Below are 21106 nucleotides of genomic sequence, written 5' to 3'. Positions count from 1 at the left end.
TTTGTCGCGTTACTAGGGGTGTGCTGAACTGTGAATTTTGTGATCGATCCAAAACAGATAAATACATGGTAGATGCCAAAAAATTGCTTGGAAATGACATTATTGAATAATTGAACCTTACCACCCTTGAGTTTTTTATAAAAATAAACACAGCAGAAATATAATAAATTTTGCAATGCAGTTTTTTATTTAACAGTACAGTATACAAAATATGAAGTCAAGCCATATTTATTAGTATAGCGGCTATAGCCCTTAATCACAAAGAGAATCAAAGGGCTGCACAGTTCAAAGACTATTGCAAACTCAAGACTATTATGACACAATCCCCTCATCTAAAACCTACATGAGGGCAAATACAGATATTGTCAACATAAAATAAAGGTTATTCATATGCTATAGAGAAGAAGTGTGGTTTAAGCTTAGATTTAAACATTTCCACTGAGGTTGCAGGTCGAATCTCAGGGGAACGAGCATTCCACAGGACTGGGGCCCGAATGGAGAACGCTCTCCAACCTGCGGATCTCTTCTTGGCTCTTGGGATCGCTAGTAGACCAGCATTTTCAGAGCGAAGGCTCCAGACCGGAACACAGGGCGAAATTAAATCTCAAAGATATAAGGGAGCAAGTCCATGCATGATTTTGTATACTACCAACAGAACCTTAAAATCACACCTTAAGCTAACAGGGAGCCAATGCAGGTCAGCTAAAATCGGGGTTTGTGATCCAACTTTCTTGTCTTAGTTAAAAGCCTCACTGCAGCATTATGTACCAGCTGAAGGCTCTTGATTTTGGACTTCGGGAGACCGGAGAGTAGTGCATTACAGTAATCGAGACCGGAAGTAACAAACGCATGAATCATGATCTCCGCATCTGACGGAGACAGCATAGGACGAATTTTAGCAATGTTGCGAAGATGGAAGAAAGCTGTTCTAGTTTAATTCTTCACGTGTGTTTGAAATGACAGATCGGGGTCAAATATGACACCTACATTTTTGACTGAGTCACTCTGGGTGATATTACATTTGTCAATGTTCAGAGCAGTTTTTGAGAAAAAGTCACGGCATTTAGATGGACCAATAACTAACATTTCGGTCTTTTCAGAGTTAAGGCGCAAGAAGTTGAGCGACATCCATTCTTTTATCTCAGTGAGGCATTTGATTAAGGGCTATACAGATAAACAAGACTTGACTTACTAATCATCTACATAAGAAACTTGAATAGAACACATAACAAAACGAGGATAAAAAAGACAGACAAAAGTTAGGATCTTGGCCGGCACCATTCAGGTAGAAAAACAACGTTGGCCTAATTTACTGTAGATAAAACTTAAGGCAACTGGGCATTGTTTTAATTTGATCTCTTCCCCCTATATCCCATTTAAACGCACCCATCGATACCTCAAACTACTAGAAGAACTTTGGTTTCAGTGCGACAATGTGATGTATCAAGGCAACGTGGAATGTCTTTTGTTTCACAGAAGTCCAAAACTCCACATTCATGCCTAGTTCCACATCAGACCTTTCAAAAACTTTAAATAGTTGAATGGGAAGTACCATGGAATTGAGTACACACGTTTGACATCCTTACATCATTTTTTAACAATGCAAATCAGAATGCTGAACCAACGTTGGTACAGGAAAATTGTTCCGTCAACCAGTATATCGATTTTTATTATCCACACACTTAAGTTAATATTGTTGTTTAGTTACACGATTATTTCATAATTTGGGTATTTTAACAGTTTTAGGGGGTTGCTTATATGTGATGTAGACATGTGTGAATATATACACTACTCAAATTCGTTTTGCTGGTCCTTTTCTTTTTTGAAAAAAATAAATAATAAAATAAAATGTATATATATATATACATATATATATATTCAAAATACTATCTATGCTTAAAAGGTACATTGTGTAATACTTGACCACTAGATGGCACTGTAGTGTCTAAGGCGAACGAAAAACCAGTGCCAAATGAGCACAGCGTACCAGCAAGATGACAAACACGGTGGCAACTACTAGGTATAGATTCCACTATGTAAAAGAAATAAAAAATTATCGATCTATGAATATTTATAAAAAAAATGACATTGGTATGATAGTTTATCTACTTTTGCTTGATATTCAAATCATTTTTTTTTACTGAATGAAGGTTTTTTTGTACCACTAGGAGGCACTTAATCTTACACACTGTCCCTTTAAGCTATACAATCCTGTCATTGTATTGTATTTATTTATTTATTCAGCCAGTATAAACCATAAACATGATATACACAAGAAATCGTTTGACACGCTAACTCTCAATAATGATAATAGATGTAAAACAATAAAAAGAATAGAATAAAAAAGATATTGTACTGTATAATACAAGGTAATTATATACAATAGTTTAGAAAGAAAGAATATGTAAATAACAAGACTAGAGTAGAATAAGTCTGAGGAACGTCGTTGGCATAATAATACTATATATAATAACCTAATCATTTCTATACATTTTACTATAAAGGATTTTATACAAATTACATTTATTGAATGCAATGAAAATTTTTCACAGAGAAGGCTTAAGTTCAATGACAGGTCACGCCGTTCCGAATGCGAATGTTTTGTTTAGTTCTGTTGATAACAGAATTCTGACGCAGATGGCAGGCGATGTTTGGAGAACAAGGCCCTGATGACGTGAAAACGCGCGGGGATGTTTTGACCGGTCTAGACATCGGGGCGACGAGGTGGAGCCCACATGGGCGTTCCTGGCCCGCCCCGTGGGAGGAGCCGACACGCCAGCTTGGGAGAAAGGCGTGGTCAGAGGAAGATCTTCAGAAGAACAAGAGGGACAATCGAAAAGGAGGCTCGACGAAGAGCGACAATAATTCGGCTAATTCGATGGAAGTCACTTTATTATCTAAGAAATTAAATCTGCCCCCGTGTGAAAATGTTGGCTATTCTTGTCCATCTTTTCCCAGAAAGAAACAAGCATGCATTGTTAGGAGAATGAAGTTTGTGTTTGGTTAATGGAGTCAGATAACTAATTAGAACAATTTGGTAAACGATACATTTGTAATATTAAATTCCTAACAATAACAAGACTAGAGTAGAATAGGTCGGAGGAACGTCGTTGGCATAATAATACTATACATAAAAACCTAATCATAAAATGGCGGAAGGGTAAAAACACTCTCTTTAAGACATGTAGACCTCTCCCTGCTGTCGTTGATCAATTTCCTCCTTGTGCAATGGAGTGTAGAATATCTGGCGTCGAACCATTGGAGAGCACCTGGTCCACTGAATGTTGTTCAGTCACAATACGGACTGTGAAGCTGGTGAAAACACTGGAAAATGTTCATTTACATGCAGTGGACATTGAGTTTCCCATGGAAAGGTGTCTGAGCTCGCTTCTCATCAATCTTAGGCTTGTAAGGAAAACTGTCGATTCGCCAACAGTAAACAATTCAAGCGCCATTTTGAGTGCTTCCTTGGAAAATGGCGAGGGGAAGGAACACAAATCCTGTGCCCTGCTGCCCAGGCCTTTCACGTTGGACAAGGGAGGGTCTTTCTCTGTCGTGATAACACATTTCCATTCCCCTGATAACATGATTGTGCAAAAAGTGGATAATGCTGACGTTCTTCAGGAATTGCAGCTGAGTTTGAAGCAGTATAGCACTCAGACTTTTCCACCCCCGGGCCAAAGTATTAGCACACTCTTCTGAGGAATGCATCTTTGTTGGATACATTGAATATGGCAATTCTGACGATGTGAATATAGCCAACTTAAGAGCCATTCACTCTTCACTCCTCGCTCTACCAATGAGCCTGTCGTCTTGCAGGAATACAGCCTGTTGGAGGTGGTTGGTCAGAGAACCATTTTAACCCTGAAGCGCAGGGTGTGTAATAGGATCCTGCGTGTCACTGTTGAAGGGGTGGAGGACGGCAAAGCTCTTGTGGTCATGGTTGACGAGGCCAGCGACCCGCAGGAAAACATTGCTGAGCCGCTCATTTCTGCTGGTTATGCTTGGCCTGCTCCGGATCATGCTCCTACTAACACCATCAGTATTCTACAGACTGAGCATACGGCTCCAAAGCCTCCTCGTATGGAGCCCATTGGTACGGAGTGGGGTGACGAAGCCACCTTGTGGTTTAAGTCGCAAGTGGAAGGTGAAAAGCTTTCTGCACATGCATTCTCTGCCACAAAACTTGGTTATGGCGTGGAGCTGGAATGTAAAGGCAGCAGTCTTGCAGCTGGCCTCGTCTCAAATCCCCTTGCCCGATATACTGAAGAAATTCCTCAAAAGTCCCATGCAAGCCTGCTACACATGGTCAAGCAGAAAGTGAGGTTGCTCTCCGTCTGTGGAACACTAAATCAAAACTTAAAACAGGAGACCACAGAGAAGAAGTCGTTATCAGCTGCAAGTTTCCCCAAAGACTGGAAGACCAGGAAGTCAACGCGTTTTTTAAGCCTTACATCGCAGCTGTTACCAGTCGCTCCCTCTTCCAGCTACTCAGTCCCTTCAAGGGGGATGAGCAAAGGCTTAAGGAGACAATGCTGGAGCTGTCTGTCTTCTGTAGCGGCAACATGGCACTGTTGTCTTCATGCATTGACAAGAGCAAATTCGTCCCCGAGGCCGCCTGCTGTGCCCAATTCACAGCTGACGACATTTGGCACCGTGCTGTGGTGGTGGAGGTTGATGTCACTGAAATTAAGGTCATCTATGCCGACTTTGCCGACACTGAGGTTTTGCCCATCTCACGCATTTTATCCATCCCAGAGCACCTGTTGCAGCTTCCTTTCAAGATAGCCCGCTGTGCTCTTAACGACCAAGAGCATTTCCCAACAGAATGGCTGCAAGAAATTCTGCAGGTTTTCCTTAGCTCGATAAGCGACGGAATCCTTGCCAGTGTGCTGTCGTACGGCGGCTTCGTGAACATCGTCACTTTCAGCTTGCCCACTGAAAAAGGCAAGGTCTATCTTACTGATCTCATCTTGGATGCATTGGAGAGCCAAAAAGTCCACATTGCAGCAAGCATGTCAGCTGCCAAAAAGGCTGAGCAGATGTAGATAAGCAGCAATACTCAACCCAGAATAACACCTGTCACGTTTAACAATGTGGAAAATGCAGCAAAGGGGAGTAAGCCTACACCAGAATTTGAGGAGACCCCCAAAATCCATAGGAAGTCAAACCCATAGGAGTGGAGTTTGAGAACAGTTCCCAAACTTTATCCGGAAGCCCACTTGTGGAGCCAGAGCACTCCGCTTCAACACATTCAAATTGTGTAGTGCAAATAAAAAAAAAAAAGGACATGTAGTCTTGGAGCGAAGAGGGCGACCTGACGGCACGTGATCAAAGAACCTGTGAGCAGGGTGACTGGGATCGTCCATAATTTTTAGTGTCCGTTTTCTCGTTCGTTCGATGTAGATACTATGCAGGGACGGGAGGCCAGTACCTATTATTTCCTCTGCCGTCCTCACTACTGATTCCATCTTTAAGCTATACAATTCTGTCATCTGATGAAATAAAGACTTTTTTTCCCTATTTGGCTGGAAGGTTGGGACCTCAAGTAGGACCAGTTGAGAACCATCCATCCATTATCTGCTCCCCTTATCCTCAGTAGGGTCATGGGGGTGCTGGAGCCTATCACACCTATCTTCGGGCAGTGGGCAGGGGACACCCTCAACTGCTTGCCAGCCAGTCGCTGGGCACACAGGGACAGACACTTTGCTCGCTCATTCACACCAAGGGACAATTTGGACCGGCCAATTCACCTGACATGCATGTTTTTGGAATGTGGGCGGAAACAGAGTGTCAAGAGGGAACCCACGCAAGCACAAGGAGAACATGCAAACTCCACACAGGAGGTTTGATCACATGACCTCAGAACTGTGTCGCGCACGCGCTAACCACTGCGCTGCCGTGCTCCCCCAGTTGAGAACCACTGGTCATCCAAGTTAGACTGCCGGAAAACATGGCAACAATTCTAAGCATTCACGAGCGCTTGACCCTAAATTCAAGCACATTTCAAACCTGGCATAAAAAATTCAAGCATTTTTAAGGATTTTAAGCACGGAACTTTCCCTCAGGCGTCTCCGCTATCGGGAAGGAACAGTTTGCTGTTGAATTTTTAAAACCTTGGCAGCGTCTCTTTGTTTCAGCAAGCCGCGGATTCCGGCTCTCGGTATGAAATTTCTCAACCATCCAAGACTGGCTTTAAATCGCATGGCACCGCCCCTCGGGTCGTCTCGGCAGAGGGCTTGGTGGAGCTCCCTGGCCTTGTCACAAACGTGGTTGGCAGATGGATTTTCCCCTCTCATCTGTTTTTGGGTAATCCATTCGATCAAAATGTGTTCCACTTGGTCCACTTTATCGCTTCTCTTGTTGCTGAGGGTCTTGATGCCTTTGGCCAAGTTGGCGGCTTTGATGGCTTCCTTCTTCTTTAAAATGACTTGCACCGTCGCCTTGGTGATGTTGTACTGGACGGCCAGGTCGGAGGGGTTTGCACCCTTCTCCCACTTGGCGATGAGCTCCTTTTTTTCCGCCATGGTTGTCATCACGGGTTTCTTTGGCGTGGCCTTTCTGATATACTTCTGTCGTGGCAGTTAGGATTCACAGCCCAGAAGATCATGGAAATGAAACAGAAGAAAAAAACACGTTAGTATTTAGCCTTGAGTTAATCCCTCTCCTTACATGGTTAGCCTGTGCCTTGCCATAATTTCATCTATTTTTTTCTTATCAACGAATTTTCTATAGGGCGCACCACAAAACCCCAATTTGGCCAGACATTTGAAAGTCATCTTTATAATGGGGTTCACCTTATACAGTAATCCCTTAGTGTACCAAAGTTTACTTATCACGACTTTTCATTATGCATTTTCTGCATTCTGATAGGATAAACAAAAGAAGATGTTTTATATCACCAACATAGCTGTACCTTTCCTCACTTAACTTGCTCTGGAGACGCATGCGGGTCTATAGCGCTCCCAGTATCTCCCTGCGATGAAAAAAATATATAGTCTCAACAAATATTTGGAATACGATGCTTTCTCTGCCCTTTGTTCTAGCATTTTCCCCACTGTATGACATCAACAACAACTTATTTCGCATGACAAAAAAAACGTAAAATATTATCAATTTGTCTGCTATTGGTCGACATCATACAAGATGCTGGTTCGCTATTGGTTTGCGTCACAGCGTCGTGATGTGGCTGAACTCGGTCTCACAATGCTTCTTTCAGTTTCTTCATTCACAATTTTGAGGAATAAACTTCAATTGAAGCTATGGGTCCCTAGAATTGCAGTGATGCTAAAGATAGAAACAAAAACATGATTACCCAGGATATAAAGCTTGCGATAATAAAGAAATACTAAGAAGGCCCACACACCATTACCCTTGCTAAGTAATAATAATAATAATAATAATAATTTCCTTGTATTGTCATTCTGTGTAACAATGTACACAGAACGAAATGTCGATTGCACCTGACCCGTTGTAGCGAGCCGATGCAGCCGCAGCCAACAGAGAGCGCCGCCGACCACTTTTTAAGTCTTAGGAATGACTCGGCCGGGGCGCGAACCACCGACCTCCCAGTCTCAAAGCGGGCGCCTTACCATCTAGGCATCTTACACACTTAGAAAATCTCATCTCATCTCATCAGCTGCACCGCTTATCCTCAGTAGGGTCGCGGGGGTGCTGGAGCCCATCCCAGCAATCATCGGGCAGTGGGCAGGGGACACCCTGAACTGGTTGCCGGCCAATCGCAGGGCACACGGGGACAGACAACTCACTCGCTCAGTCACACCTAGGGACAATTTGGACCGGCCAATTCACCTGAAATGCATGTCTTTGGAATGTGGGAGGAAACCGGAGTGCCAGGAGGAAACCCACGCAAGCACGGGGAGAACATACAAACTCCGCACAGTTAGGTCGGGAGCTGGATTTGAACCCACGCAGGAGATTCCCACGAACTCAGAACTGTACCGCACACGTGCTAACCACTGCGCCGCCGTGCTGCCCACTTAGAAAATAATTTAAAAAAATAATTTGTAAATTGAAAAATCTGATCATCTCATTTTTGTTTTGTACAGTACTAAGGCTCTTTGACAGGTTTTATTATCTGCCGCCTCCTTCGCCTTTTGCATCCACCCACTACTTCCACTGCACCAGCTCAAGGCACATCATGGTAAATATAATTTCTTTCTTTCATTTACATGTATATTTTCAATGTTATTAAATCATGTACAAATATATTACAAATACGTTTTTTTTATTTACCATTTTGTTACAATGTTGTTGCTATGTATATACAACTTCAATGCTTTTGCCTGGGGTACCAAGGGGTTTCTCAAAAGCAAAAATTTCTATCCCCCAGTATACGCCAATTTCACCTTATGCTCCCCATATCAGAACGGACAAATGTCATATTAAACTAGTGTAGAGTAAGATATTTTTTAAAACACTGGATAAGTGCAAGTACTGATAACAAGTAACAGCGCTTATAGCCTTCCTCTTTTATTTTTAAGAGAAATCTGATAATCAACCATTTCATGCCATGATGTTGAGGAATACGTATTAGTCACACCGCAAATGCACTTTTGGTAATTCCTACAACTTCTTTTGAGTCTTTGTGTCTTTGAGTGGTGCACCCACCCTGTAGCGCTTTCTCTTTCCACTGGGAACATCCTGCAAGACAAAAAAAAAAACAGGCATCAAAATCCTGAATTCCAAACGGATATAGAAAAGGCGTCTATCAAGGCTTTAATTGGTCCCACCAGAGTCTTAAACATGTATTATCATATATATATATATATATATATATATATTTACACCATATATAATGGTGTATAACGCACACTAGTGTATAATGCACACTCCTAATTTTTGAATAGAAAACGATAAGTGAAATTTTGTCTCACTTTATCAGCTGAAACTTTGCTGTTGGATGCAACAAGAATTGAACCCGGGTTACAGCAGCGTAACCACCAAGTTCTAATTACAATAACACCAGTTGTATAGATCTGTGTTTTTCAACCAGTGTGCCGTGTGCCGCTGGAATCTGCCCAATTTTATTTTCCCCTAAAAATTAGGCCATTATTCAGTATTTGTGCTATCTTCAGACGAGGAACTGTAATAGTCATCCATATAAGTAGGTGTCAGTAGATTTTTATATACTATTTATATACTAATCATCTGCTCATGAGGTAGCACAGTACATTGAATAACTTGTTTGACAAAGCGGTTTAAGATTGCACAGTAAAAATAAAAACATTAAAAAAGCACATCATTCTTTCTTATTGTAAGTATTATTTTCTTCTTTTTATAAACTAATTATGTGCTAATGAGGTAGTACAGTGAAACATTTGATATCACTTCATTTTCCAACATTTTCCACGGCCCGTGTGCCTCGGAACTTTTTTATAAATAAAAGTGTACCTTGGTTCAAATAGGGTTGAAAACACTGGTATAGATGACAGATGAAAAGGCAGCTGATTTTATCTTATCGTCACACTTATTTTAGTCTTGAACTAGGGAGGAGTATCAGTTTTGTGTTGCGTTTCACTTGTTAATACATTTGTGACATACAATGCTGAGAATAGAAGAACAAACAAGATTACATTGATCATGCTTCTTGATTTTGAACTCAAAATGCTCAAAATCAATTTAAAATGTACAAGATTTTCTTCCCCAGGACCCTTTTAGACTGTCCAACGACTAGGGTCTCACAAAATCCTATGGTAAACACAGCCTATGCCTAGAAACCCTGGTTGCAGCCTCCACTTTCAGGCCGATTCTGCTATGTCAGGCACCTCCACCGTCAGTACATGAAATCACGTGATACATTCCGAAATAAAATCGGGTGGCCAACTTTGATGAACTACTTATTCCCCACAAATACAAAAAATAATTTTAATTACTTGTGCATGACATATTATTTATATATTTTTAACATTACTACATTTTCTAAATTTAAAATTTTGTCGTGTTGTTTATGTTGAGTATGAACCTGGGTATTTATGCTCACTACGTTTTCTAGCGGTAAAAAGGGAAAAATTAGCAAAAAACCATGGCTAACCCAAATGCCCAAGTTAGGCACCTCGGCTTTCATGCCTCCAGATGAAACGGGACACAAGAAAGCGGCCATGTCAATCGGGTCAGGGTGACACAACTCACTGTTCAACAGCAGGCCCCGACAGCTTTCACTGGTTTACCCCTGCCGCATCATACATGTGCCCTGCCCATCCCTTAGAACACGTCTGAACATCCCACTATCCTTTCACAACACCTCTTCATATCGCTATAGGGTCAATAGCGATATAGTTTCAATAAATAAGACTAAATAGTGAATACCACCCGTGACCTGTATTAATAGATAGGAAAATAGTGCAGTCCCTTCACAAGGTTTCTTCATTGTCCTCATGTTAAGGATTTTGAGTTTTTCCTTGCCCCCATGTAGGTTTTAGATCAGGGGATGGTGTAATAATAGTCTAAGGTTTGCAATAATCTGTGGTCTGTGCAGCCCTTTGAGACTCTTTGTGATTAAGGGCTATACAAATAAACATGACTTGACTTTTGATTTGTGTAATCGATTTTTTCAACTCGACTTATTTATAATTCTTGTCCATACATTTTATTTGAACTGTTGAGTCATTACCAAAAAAAAACTGGGGGGTGCAGTACCAGTTTTCTTGAACTATAAATATTTGTATGCTTAAGTCTTCATACAATATATCAATACTAGTCATGTTTGTTTGTGACACCCTTAATCACAAAAAGTCTCAAAGGGCTGATCAGACCACAGACTATTGCAAACTACAGACTATTAGGACACCAATCCCTGATCTAAAACCCACATGAGAGCAAGGAAAAACTCAAAAACCTCAACATGAGGAAATAAGAAACCTTGAGAAAGGAACGCACGTGAGGTCATCCCCCTTCCAGGATGACCAGGCTGCAATGGATGTTGCAAAAACTGTACTTGTACAGAGCAAAATTCCTCCACAGCGTTGTGAAAGACTCATTACTAATTATCGAGAACAATTGATTTCTGTTATTGCTGCCAAATGTGTCATCACTTGTTATTAGGTTCAGTGGGAATTACTTTTTCACATAGATTTACACATTGATTTTTTGTACCTTAATAAATGGAATCAACAATTCAAAACTGCATTCGGAATTTCCTTTGGTTGTCTCTGTGTGATATTAAAATGGGTTTGATGATCTGAAACCCTTGTGAGTGATATACATGCAAAAAATGCAGGAACGGGGCAAATACTTTTTCACGGCAAATTATGTGTGTGTGCGTGTAACCTTCAAACTAAATGGCATTTTTTATCTGAACTTCTATATGCTGCTGAGCTCGAGAGGGTAGGGCTGGCCTAAACATACTTTTGGGGCATTATTGAACGATGCACCAAAAACGCATTATGTTCTTGAAGTAGTACATGGACTTCAATTCAAAGTCATTTATGCAGCATGCAAACCTAGCTCATCTGTGCTTCCAATTAAAATGTGAAAACACTCAACTGAGAGGCAGCTGAGGGAAGTACACCTGCTTTCAAAAAATGTCCGCACACTGTTCTCGATGCTCCCAAACTGCATTCAGCTATACAGTAAGACCTCGGTTATCGCGGTTAATGGGGACCCAAACCACCTGCGATAAGTCAACATCCGCAAAGTAGCGGCGCACCTTCAATTAAAAAAAAAAAATGTTTTTTTTTTAAATTATTTTTTTAGACCCGTTTAATGGGGAACAAAACCACCCGCAAAAAGTGAAAATCTGTGAAGTAGCGATGCCCCTTCAAAAAGAGAAAAAAAATCTCATCTCATTATCTGCACCGCTTATCCTTACTATTCGCGAGCGAGCCCCTAACCCGCAGCGCGGGTACTTTCGCGATGTTTTGGTGCAGCTTCTGCTTCACCGCCCCCCTAACCCCACAGGTCCCCCCTAACCCCACAGGTCCCCCCTACCCCTTTCCCCTCGGCCGCCCGGCTGTCGGCCGCAGCCATCGAGAGCTGTGTAGCGCCATGTAGAGCCATCGCAACCCGAGCGGGAGACGTTGGTGACTTTTTCATCCGCGTTACCAAACGCATTTTGTTGAATATGATCGTGCTTTATTGTTCAAATAAACACATTATATAGACTACGATCGCCCAATTATTTTAATTAGCTCGCTTTATGGTTTCAATAATCGTATTATATAGAATCGCTTTTGTCGGAACCGCAGCAGAATGCGCGTTCACGCGAGAGGGGGGAGGACTCTCTACGGGAGTCGGATTTGGGCACAACACCGGGAAACGAGAACGGCGCGCCGTGCTAGGGTCGTCGGCCGAGGGGGATTCCCTCAAAAAGTGAAAATCTGCAAAGTAGCGACGCCCCTAAAAAAATTTTTTTTTTTTACCATTACAGACCGCGAAGGTCTAAATCCGCGAACGTCGAACCGCGAAGTAGCGAGGTCCCACTGTAATAACGTTTCGACCCACATAAAGGGTCTTTTTTTCTTTTTTTTTTAACACGTGCGCGGCACAGTTCTGAGGTCATGAGATCGAACCTCCTCGGGGGTTTACTTGACTCGTAGGCCTACTTGACTCGAAATAAACTGCATATCAATGAAACGTTTTCAACTGTGCAGCCATCCCAACCTAAAGCAAGATCAGTTCACAAAAATGTATTAAACATAAAAACAAACACGTATGTGTGAACAGACAATCAACGTTAAGCAATAAAAAGTGAATCCTCCTTTGAAACGTGTTGACGCTAACGACCATTCGTAAAAGTTAACTTTAAATTAGATTAGAAATATACACAAATTGAATGTATCGTTTGGTAATTTAGATCATTTAAAACTGTTATACTCGATGACTAACGTCAAATTGACGAACACAATGAAATGATCTGCATTTATATAGCGCTTTTCAAGTCAAGACTTCCCAAAGCACTTTACATTGTGCTTCACATTTCCCAATAGCGGCCGTGCAGCCATGTAAGGCGCTAACCTGCTTATTGGGGCTATTAGGGGTTCAGTGTCTTACCCAAGGACACTTCGACATGTAACACGGAGGAGCCGGGATTCGAACTGCGATCTCTTGATCCCAAGACGAGCGCTCTACCTCCTGAGCCACTGCTGCCCCAATAAAGGATGCATTTACATATCTCATCTCATCTCATTAGCCGTACCGCTTATCCTCATTAGGGTCGCGGGGGGGGCTGGAGCCCATCCCAGCCATCTCCGGGCAGTGGGCAGGGGACACCCTGAACTGGTTGCCAGCCAATTGCAGGGCACACAGGGACAGACAACTCATTCGCTCATTCACACCTAGGGACAATTTGGACCGGCCAATTCACCTGAAATGTATGTTTTTGGAACATGGGAGGAAACCGGAGTGCCCGGAGGAAACCCACGCAAGCACGGGGAGAACATACAAACTCCGCACAGGATGTCTGGAGCTGGATTTGAACCCACGACAGGTTCCCATGACATGAACTGTGCCGCACAAGCGCTAACCACTGCGCCGCCGTGCTGCCCCGCATTTACATATACGATGGATAATAAAAATCTGCGACTCACCGCTACTTGTAATACCGGAACTTCAAATCTCGTCTTCTGACTAGAGCAGCTGGCTAAACTGAAATTAAAAAACTCGTTTTACACTATTTCCTGTACTGACAGTGGAGGAGCCTGACAGTGCAACCTTCAGCCAGGTGCCTCTCCAGAAATTTGTAATTACAATTTATAATCGCATTATACAGTGATGGCTTGCTGTATTTGCAAATTTTCATCATGCGTTGTAATCCTTGTGATTGGCTAAACAGCAGAAGATACTTACAATTGCCCAAAAAGTTGGACCTCTTCACCCAATAAGCTTGCTCTGGAGCCACATGCAGGTCTTTGGTGCTACCTATTAGCTAGCTCTCTGGTGCTTTTTGAAAAATGTTGGATAATGTAAAACTGATTTTTTTCTGAATGGCAGAACCAGGAGGAAAATGCTTGCTAAGAAACATAGCCATAACCAATCGACAATCGGGACGATTTTGAAAAGAATTTAAAAAAAAAATATTAATTTGAATCATTTGATGGATTTTATTATTACGTGCATGGTACTTAAGTGTTTCAACAATCTAACATCTCCTTCCCCCTATGCATCCACTTACTAACTTCACTGTACCAGCTTAATTCACGTCACACTAAAGGTAGATATTTTTTTTTTCTTTACGTATATTTGTTATCATATACAGATATATTACATTCAAACCGTATTTTATTATTCAGTTACAAATGTTTGACATGTATATAAATCTTTAATATTTTGACCTGGAGTACCAAGGTTTAGGAATGCATTAGTATAGGTTTCTATACCCTGCCATATGACAATTTCACCATACGCTCCCAACATGAAAACAGATTGATGTCATATTACAGGGGGTGTAGTGTGATCTTTTTTGAACTACTGGAGATGTACAAAAACTGATCACAAGTATCAGTGCCTTTATCCTCCCTCTTTTTTAAAATATGAGAAATCCGATCAACCATTTCATGTCATGATATGCAGAAATACACATTGGCCTCGTGATTTGACAGTATGTGCACCGCAAATGTACTTTTGGCAATTTCTACAAGTGCTTTGAGTTTTTGTGTCCTTGAGGGGTCCACACACCTCGCAGCGTTTCCTCTTCCCACTGTTAGCGGCCTGCAAGATAAAAAGAAATACTGATTAGCATCAGAACCCTGGATTCTAAACTGATTTAGAAAGGGCATCTCAGTAAGACTATCAGTGTTTCCTATATTATAGGAAGATCCTGGCGGGCCGCCAGAGTCTCAAAATTATGCTATTAAAAAGAAAATGTATTAAATGGTGTATAACCTACACTAGTGTTTAACGCGGACCCCTAATTTTCATTGTCAGTACCACCCGAGTCTCATACACTTGTATTATTAAAATACTATGGAATTTAGTTAGACAATATTAAATGGTGTATAATGCACGCTCGTTTAAAATGCCTAATGTCTGATTAAAAAACAATATATAAAATCTTGTCTCACTTACTCTCAGCTCAAACTTTGCTATTGGATGCAACAGGGACTCGAATCAGATCGCAGCGGTGAAAAGACCAAATTCCAACCACAAAACAACCAATGATATGGATAACACACAAAAAGGCAGTTGAATTAAACTCATTATCACACTATTTTTGGTCACGGTACAATACAACCTGTGCGGGTCAGATGTATCAACATTTCGTTCTGTATGCACGTGTACACGAATGACAATAAAGTAAATCTGAATCTGAATCTGAATAGACTGATGTTAATTTCTACATATACAGTGGCTTGCAAAACTATTTGGCCCCCTTGAACTTTGTGACCATTTGCCGCATTTCAGACTTGAAACATAAAGATATAAAACTGTTATTTCTTGTGAAGAATCAACAATAAGTGGGACACACTTGATTGGCTATTTAAACCTTTTTTTACATATAAAAAACGAAAAAGTGGGTTTGCAAAATTATTCACCGCCTTTACTTTGCAACAAACTCTGTCCAGAAGTTCAGTGAGGATCCCTGAATGATTCAATGTTGATCATACAAAGAGAAAACTGATCAGAGATGCAGCCAAGAAGCCTAAGATCGCTCGTTCAGGGGTCAGCAACCTTTTCGGTGTGGAGTGCCACTTTCAAATTTTCTTGTAAATCAGTGCGCACACCAAGATTAACGACTGGCATAACAATTGTTTTATATCCAAATATACAACATGGATATACATTAAAATCGTATAACTGACCAATTTATCTTCCACTATTTTTGTTCATCAATAAACTAAAGTGAATGTGAGCAACATGTGGAAAGGCCTTAGACATGCACAACTTCAACTTTTTACCACAAGAATCAATCAGAATCAACCATTCTTCATCAACAATGAACTACAATCAAAAAACAAGCGATATGGACAGCTACCATACCATTCATCAATAAAATCTCATTGCAGAATATATCAAAACTTGAAATAAGAGCAGCAAGGCAGAAGGCTACTTGAAAATAACTGCACCAGCTATAACTACTGAACAGCAGCACGCATGCACGCACACACGTGCGCTTCTTTAATATAATCGCCATCAGTAAATGGTTTTGCGTGCTTTGCTATGCAGTGAGCAATGTGATAGCTTGTGTTTTTAGCAGTGACAAAGATTCAGGGTATGTGTTCGTTTGCCGTAACTGGACACGCCGCGTTTTAATGTATCTGCCTTGACAGACACTTCCTTGAATTCATGTTAATGTTTCGTCTTGTAATGACATTTAACACTTGATGTGCGGGATATACCGCTTTCGAGGCACATTGCACAAACAAGCAGGGTCTTTTCTTTTTTTTTTTTTTTTTTGCACAAAGCCCCACTCATCTGTCCACGCTGGCTGGAAAGAACGAAATTTTTTTAAATTATCGGGCGCCCGTGTTTCTGTGGCTGGGTTAAAACTCGGATCTCTCCTCTTCTCCTCGCCGCTGCTTACCCTTTTCTGGGATTTTCTTGGGCACTCCAGAAGTTCTCGTTCTCGGTTCAGTATTTCTCCACTGGTGCTTGGTTTAGCTGAATCTTCCGCATTGCTGAAGTCAAAATAGGTCATATTCTGAAAGTCAAGATCTTGCCCTTTAATTTCACTCTTAGGACAATCCACTTTGACGAAAATCTCATTTACACTTTCTTGTTGTAATCCCAAACTAATGTTGAGGTCACTTTCCTGGTTGGTATTTTGATTTGCTGTCAGCTTTGGCACTTGTGTGTGTTTTGCATGACCAGTCAACGAAAAAGCTCCGAGTATCGCTGGTCCCGTTTGAGCCACGTCAGTAAACAGTTTGGATTCTTCCTTTTCTAAAGACACCGGCACTTCCGTTTGCTCTTCTTTAATAGTATTGACGAATGGTTGCAGAAAAACAATTCCCATATCTTCACGCGTACTGGCATTGATCACGCTATGATCCGTTTTAAATAGTGTAGCATTCGGCTCTGATGCCATTTCCGTGGGAAGGTTCACCTCTGGAGATTGTTCCTCGGGAGCCGGGGCCATATTTGCAGAGATACTCGAATCTTTAGGGGAAAAGAAAAAAAAATACCATGTTATATTGATTTTAAGAAAAGTAACATATGATGTACAATAATGTACATACTGTATTTATTAGTGTATAACCAGTGTCTGAAAAAACGTCTGTCCGGACGCCCAGGGCGTGAATCTTTTACGTCGGACGTACAACTTACGCCCAGGTGGCTGACAACTTTTTCAAAAAATAAAAAATCTTTCGGATTTTTTTTTCAAATCAAACGTTTGCTTTATTCCGATTTCAAAATCTTTCGGTTTGTTAGACAATTTGCATACTCGGCAGCCAATCAGAAGCCTGTATTGAATAACTTAGTGTTTCCGGACTTTCCCAAGCCTTAAAAGGTTGTGCATTTGCATATCATTTTCCAAAATAGACGCACAGAGAACACAAGAAAAATGTATACGTGGTAAGGAATCAACCAAAAACCTCAGCCCCAGAAGTAATATTCAAAAGAAGCTAACAAAATTGACGACGCAAAGCAAACATTGCATGAATGAAGATGGGTAAATACAGGTACATACTGATGGCACGACCCAAGAACAGGCCAGGGACGTCAACAGTGGAGAAGGCTGTCCAGAGTTGCGTCCTCATTAGTGCCCCGACGACCCATGCAGCTGAGGGATCGTGTACTGTGATTGTGTTCATAATTTATATTGTGATTTAATTATTTAGGTCATGGTCGCAAGTATTCAAAGGTTTGAGCTGAAGAGAAGTGAAACAAAATGTTATACGGATTTTTAAGAAAAAAATAACCAGGGGTTCGCGCTATAGACCCTTGCATAGCCTGGGATGTCACGGTCGAAGCCGGAAGCAAAAGACTACTCCGTGCTGAACAAAACACTGAGTAAACCAAGATTTTGTTTCTGCTAGCTCATGTTAAAATGTAGTCATGTTATGTGTTTGTGTGCCGGAATCGGAGGAAAACTTTAATGATCGCAAATTGAAGTTTTACAGGATCCCAACAGAAACTCTTGATCAAAAGGAAGGGAGTTGTGGTGAATGCATGAAAACGAAAAGATTGGACCGAGGCACTCATCATAAATGCTCTTGTTGCAGCACACTTCGTATTAGTTAAGAGAAATCAAATGTTTATCATTGTTGCTCAAGAGATTGTTAATTTTTAGGTATTAGCTAACTGTTAGCGTGTAGCTTAAATGCCATCAAGAGATGTTTCCCCTAAGAAAATAAAATCACAAATAATTAAATGGATCTAATAAATGACTTGGATTATGTGCCCAACACTTGTTTGCGATGTGTGCTTTTTTTGAGCAGCCGCACGCAGCGTTCACAAAGCTAACGTTGCCATTTAGGCTACACGCTTATTTATATACTCTTGATGTACTTAAGAACTAGTTAGTATTCTTACATATACAACAGTGCCTTTTATGTTTTGTTCCGTTAGATCTTGCTGGTGTTTGAAAATTATGTTGCCGGGAAGCGTAGTCGAGCAAGGGTTCGAAAATATCGGACGTCTTTGGATTTTTGAACTTTGGTGATCCGTTCATGTTTATATAATTAATATCCTGTACCAATTTTCCCAAAATATTTGTGGGTTTTAAAGGGACAACGTAAAGTACTTAATGAAACGACCAAGACGTTCACACCTATGAAAAGGCTTGAAGCATATCATCAGTTATTTGGTGGCTAATTGAGAGAAGGAAAACAAACTGAGAGCTGCGATCATCACTTAATTTGTAGACTGGTAAGTAGTTTATAATCTTTGGGTTTGACATTTGGGTAAAATTGTCATTTTTCATAAAATGAGGGTCCTTATTCTTACTCTCAACTTTTCCATGTAGCTTCCTGCAATCCAGAAAAGTGGGAGTCGGGGATCCTCCCAAGTGGATGGTACCAGATACAACTTGAGCGTGTTCCAAGCCTATGTTAACAGCAGAGGGCTGATCACGAAAAGTTGGTCTTTATTTTACTCAATAAAGACATTCGGACCGCCAGCAAACCTGCGCTCAAATTGTAGAGGTTGTTGGAATTTAAACTTTAAAAATGTACCCTTTACCAAATTGTTCGAATTAGTTGTCTGACTCCATTAACCAAACACGACCTACATTCATCCAACAATTATGCTCGCTCGTTCGGAGAGAAATGACCAGGAAGCCGGCAATTCCACACGGGAGCGTAATTATTCCTAACAGCTGATCTAAGTGTATCCAACAGGAGACGACCCAACCAACCACTCAACAAACAAAGCCAAGACATCCTACGATTCCCCTATTGGCTACGTGTCATCTGCAGTTAACTTTAGCCTTCTCTTATTAGTTGTCTTCTCCCCGCAGGATTGCGTGTCGGCTCCTCCCATGGGTGCGCCAAGGTAGCAGCCCGCGCTCAACAATCTCACACAACAGCGCCCTGATGTCTGGTCGTTCTGCGTCAGCACACCCACGCATCCTGTTATCAGAAGTGTGTCTCGTCCTGTATAAAACATCTGTCACTTATGCATTTCACACCGCCTGCCCTGACCTTTTATTGTACATTGAATTAAAGCACAGTCAGTAAATATCCTAAGTACATTAAACTGAATACATGTAACTTGTAGTCAATCAAATAAAAGCCTTTAAGGTCAATAGCACGGAGAAGAAGATTTTTATAATCGTGTGTTTTATCATTCACCGTGGGCATCGACATTTTGTTGCGTGAAGCAACACAAAGTCAGGGTAGATATTTTTACTCCAACTTTGCACCTCGAGTACCATTTTAGTGATATTTTCCCACTTCCCTGTGTTCTGGAACGAAGCTATAGTCTTCAAAACCCTAACTAAACGTATCCCATTGTGGCTTGTAATCAAAAATGGCGACTGCTTAAAGTCACGTGACCCCCTCCGAGCCTCTATAACTTAGAAAAACTAGTTTATGTAGAAACCCACATTATGTTTACAAATACTTAACAAAAAACTGGATTTAAGCATTTTACAGACCGAAGTCATTCGTCTGACTAATAAAAGTAAAGCGTATTATTTGTTTAAAACACGACTCGTGATTCTCGTGAAGCTCTTCTGTACTACACCATCAGTCGCAGCACTAACAAATTCGAATGCTCACAAGACAAATAAGGTAGACCATGTTTTTATGTGAATTTATAGTTATTTGTACATAAGATATACAACAGAATTCTAACGAGTAAAAAAGTAGTTACAAACCCATTAGGGATTCGTCCCAGCGCTGTTTTTTCTCATTGTTCAGCAAGGAGCGAAGAGTGTCGTTTTCCTGTTGATATTCCCTCATAATGTGCGCCACTTCTTCGAATATCTCCATGGCAAAATTAGTGAAACGTTCAGTTAAGTGGATTTGAAACAATTGCATTTGGGTGACGGTCGCCATGGCGAAAACAAGAACATTAAAAGAGACGACGACTGATATTTGCAATCGACGACCCGGAAATAGAACTACATCTGCTTCTGGTGAAGCATAAGCCTGGTCTTTCAAACACATTAGGTACACAAGGGGTGTTTTATTTTTCACTTTTTAACCAATTAAGGATTGCATTTTAGATTGAACTTTGGCATCTTTTTATTTAATTAAAACACATGTATATATAGCAGGGGTCTCAAACTCATTTGAAGTCTTGTTAAATTGGGCCAAATTGGGTAAAAAAAAACCTGGAAAAACATTCCAGTTCTCAAATCTTTTTTTTTTTTTGTAAAATGCTACACAGGATAAAATCAAACAATAAAAAATGTGAAGAATTAATATAAAGTTGAATAATAAATCAGTAATAAATGAATCAATAATAATAATTTCCTTTGTATTGTCATTCTTTGTAACAATGTACACAGAACGAAATGTCGATACACCTGACCCGTTGTAGCGAGCCAACAGAGGGCGCCGCCATTTTTACCAATGTTATAAATCTTAGGTATGACTCGGCCGAGGCGCGAACCAGCGACCTCCCAGTCTCAAAGCGGGCGCCCTACCATCTAGGCTACTAAATAGGTAAGTGTGTAATATTTGCCCACGAGACCAATGTTTTTCAACCAGTGCACTAGTGTGCCAGGAGATCTTGTCTAGTGTACTGGAGGAAATTTCTA

General features: G+C 41.0%; 1 protein-coding gene and 1 pseudogene across 1 annotated transcript; one reads left to right on the top strand and one right to left on the bottom strand.

Annotated features, from left to right (window-relative positions):
- Nucleotides 1-164: 164 nt before the first annotated feature.
- On the bottom strand, nucleotides 165-21023 carry LOC148363811 (uncharacterized). The gene is made up of 5 exons (XM_088337867.1): nucleotides 20219-21023; nucleotides 16481-17055; nucleotides 14635-14667; nucleotides 8632-8664; nucleotides 165-6572 (listed from the first exon to the last, which is right to left on the bottom strand). Exons 1-5 carry the CDS (start codon nucleotides 20508-20510, stop codon nucleotides 6078-6080), a joined length of 1428 nt encoding a protein of 475 aa, XP_088193993.1. The 5' UTR covers nucleotides 20511-21023; the 3' UTR covers nucleotides 165-6077.
- On the top strand, nucleotides 3187-5048 carry LOC148363812 (tudor domain-containing protein 1-like; annotated as a pseudogene).
- Nucleotides 21024-21106: the final 83 nt, after the last annotated feature.

The sequence above is a fragment of the Urocampus carinirostris genome, chromosome 6, assembly GCF_059441175.1.
Source record: "Urocampus carinirostris isolate Australia breed hairy pipefish chromosome 6, RoL_Ucar_1.0, whole genome shotgun sequence".
NCBI classification, from domain to species: Eukaryota; Metazoa; Chordata; class Actinopteri; order Syngnathiformes; family Syngnathidae; genus Urocampus; species Urocampus carinirostris.
Note: the sequence above shows the minus strand (reverse complement) of the source record. Positions and strands in the feature narration are given on the sequence as shown.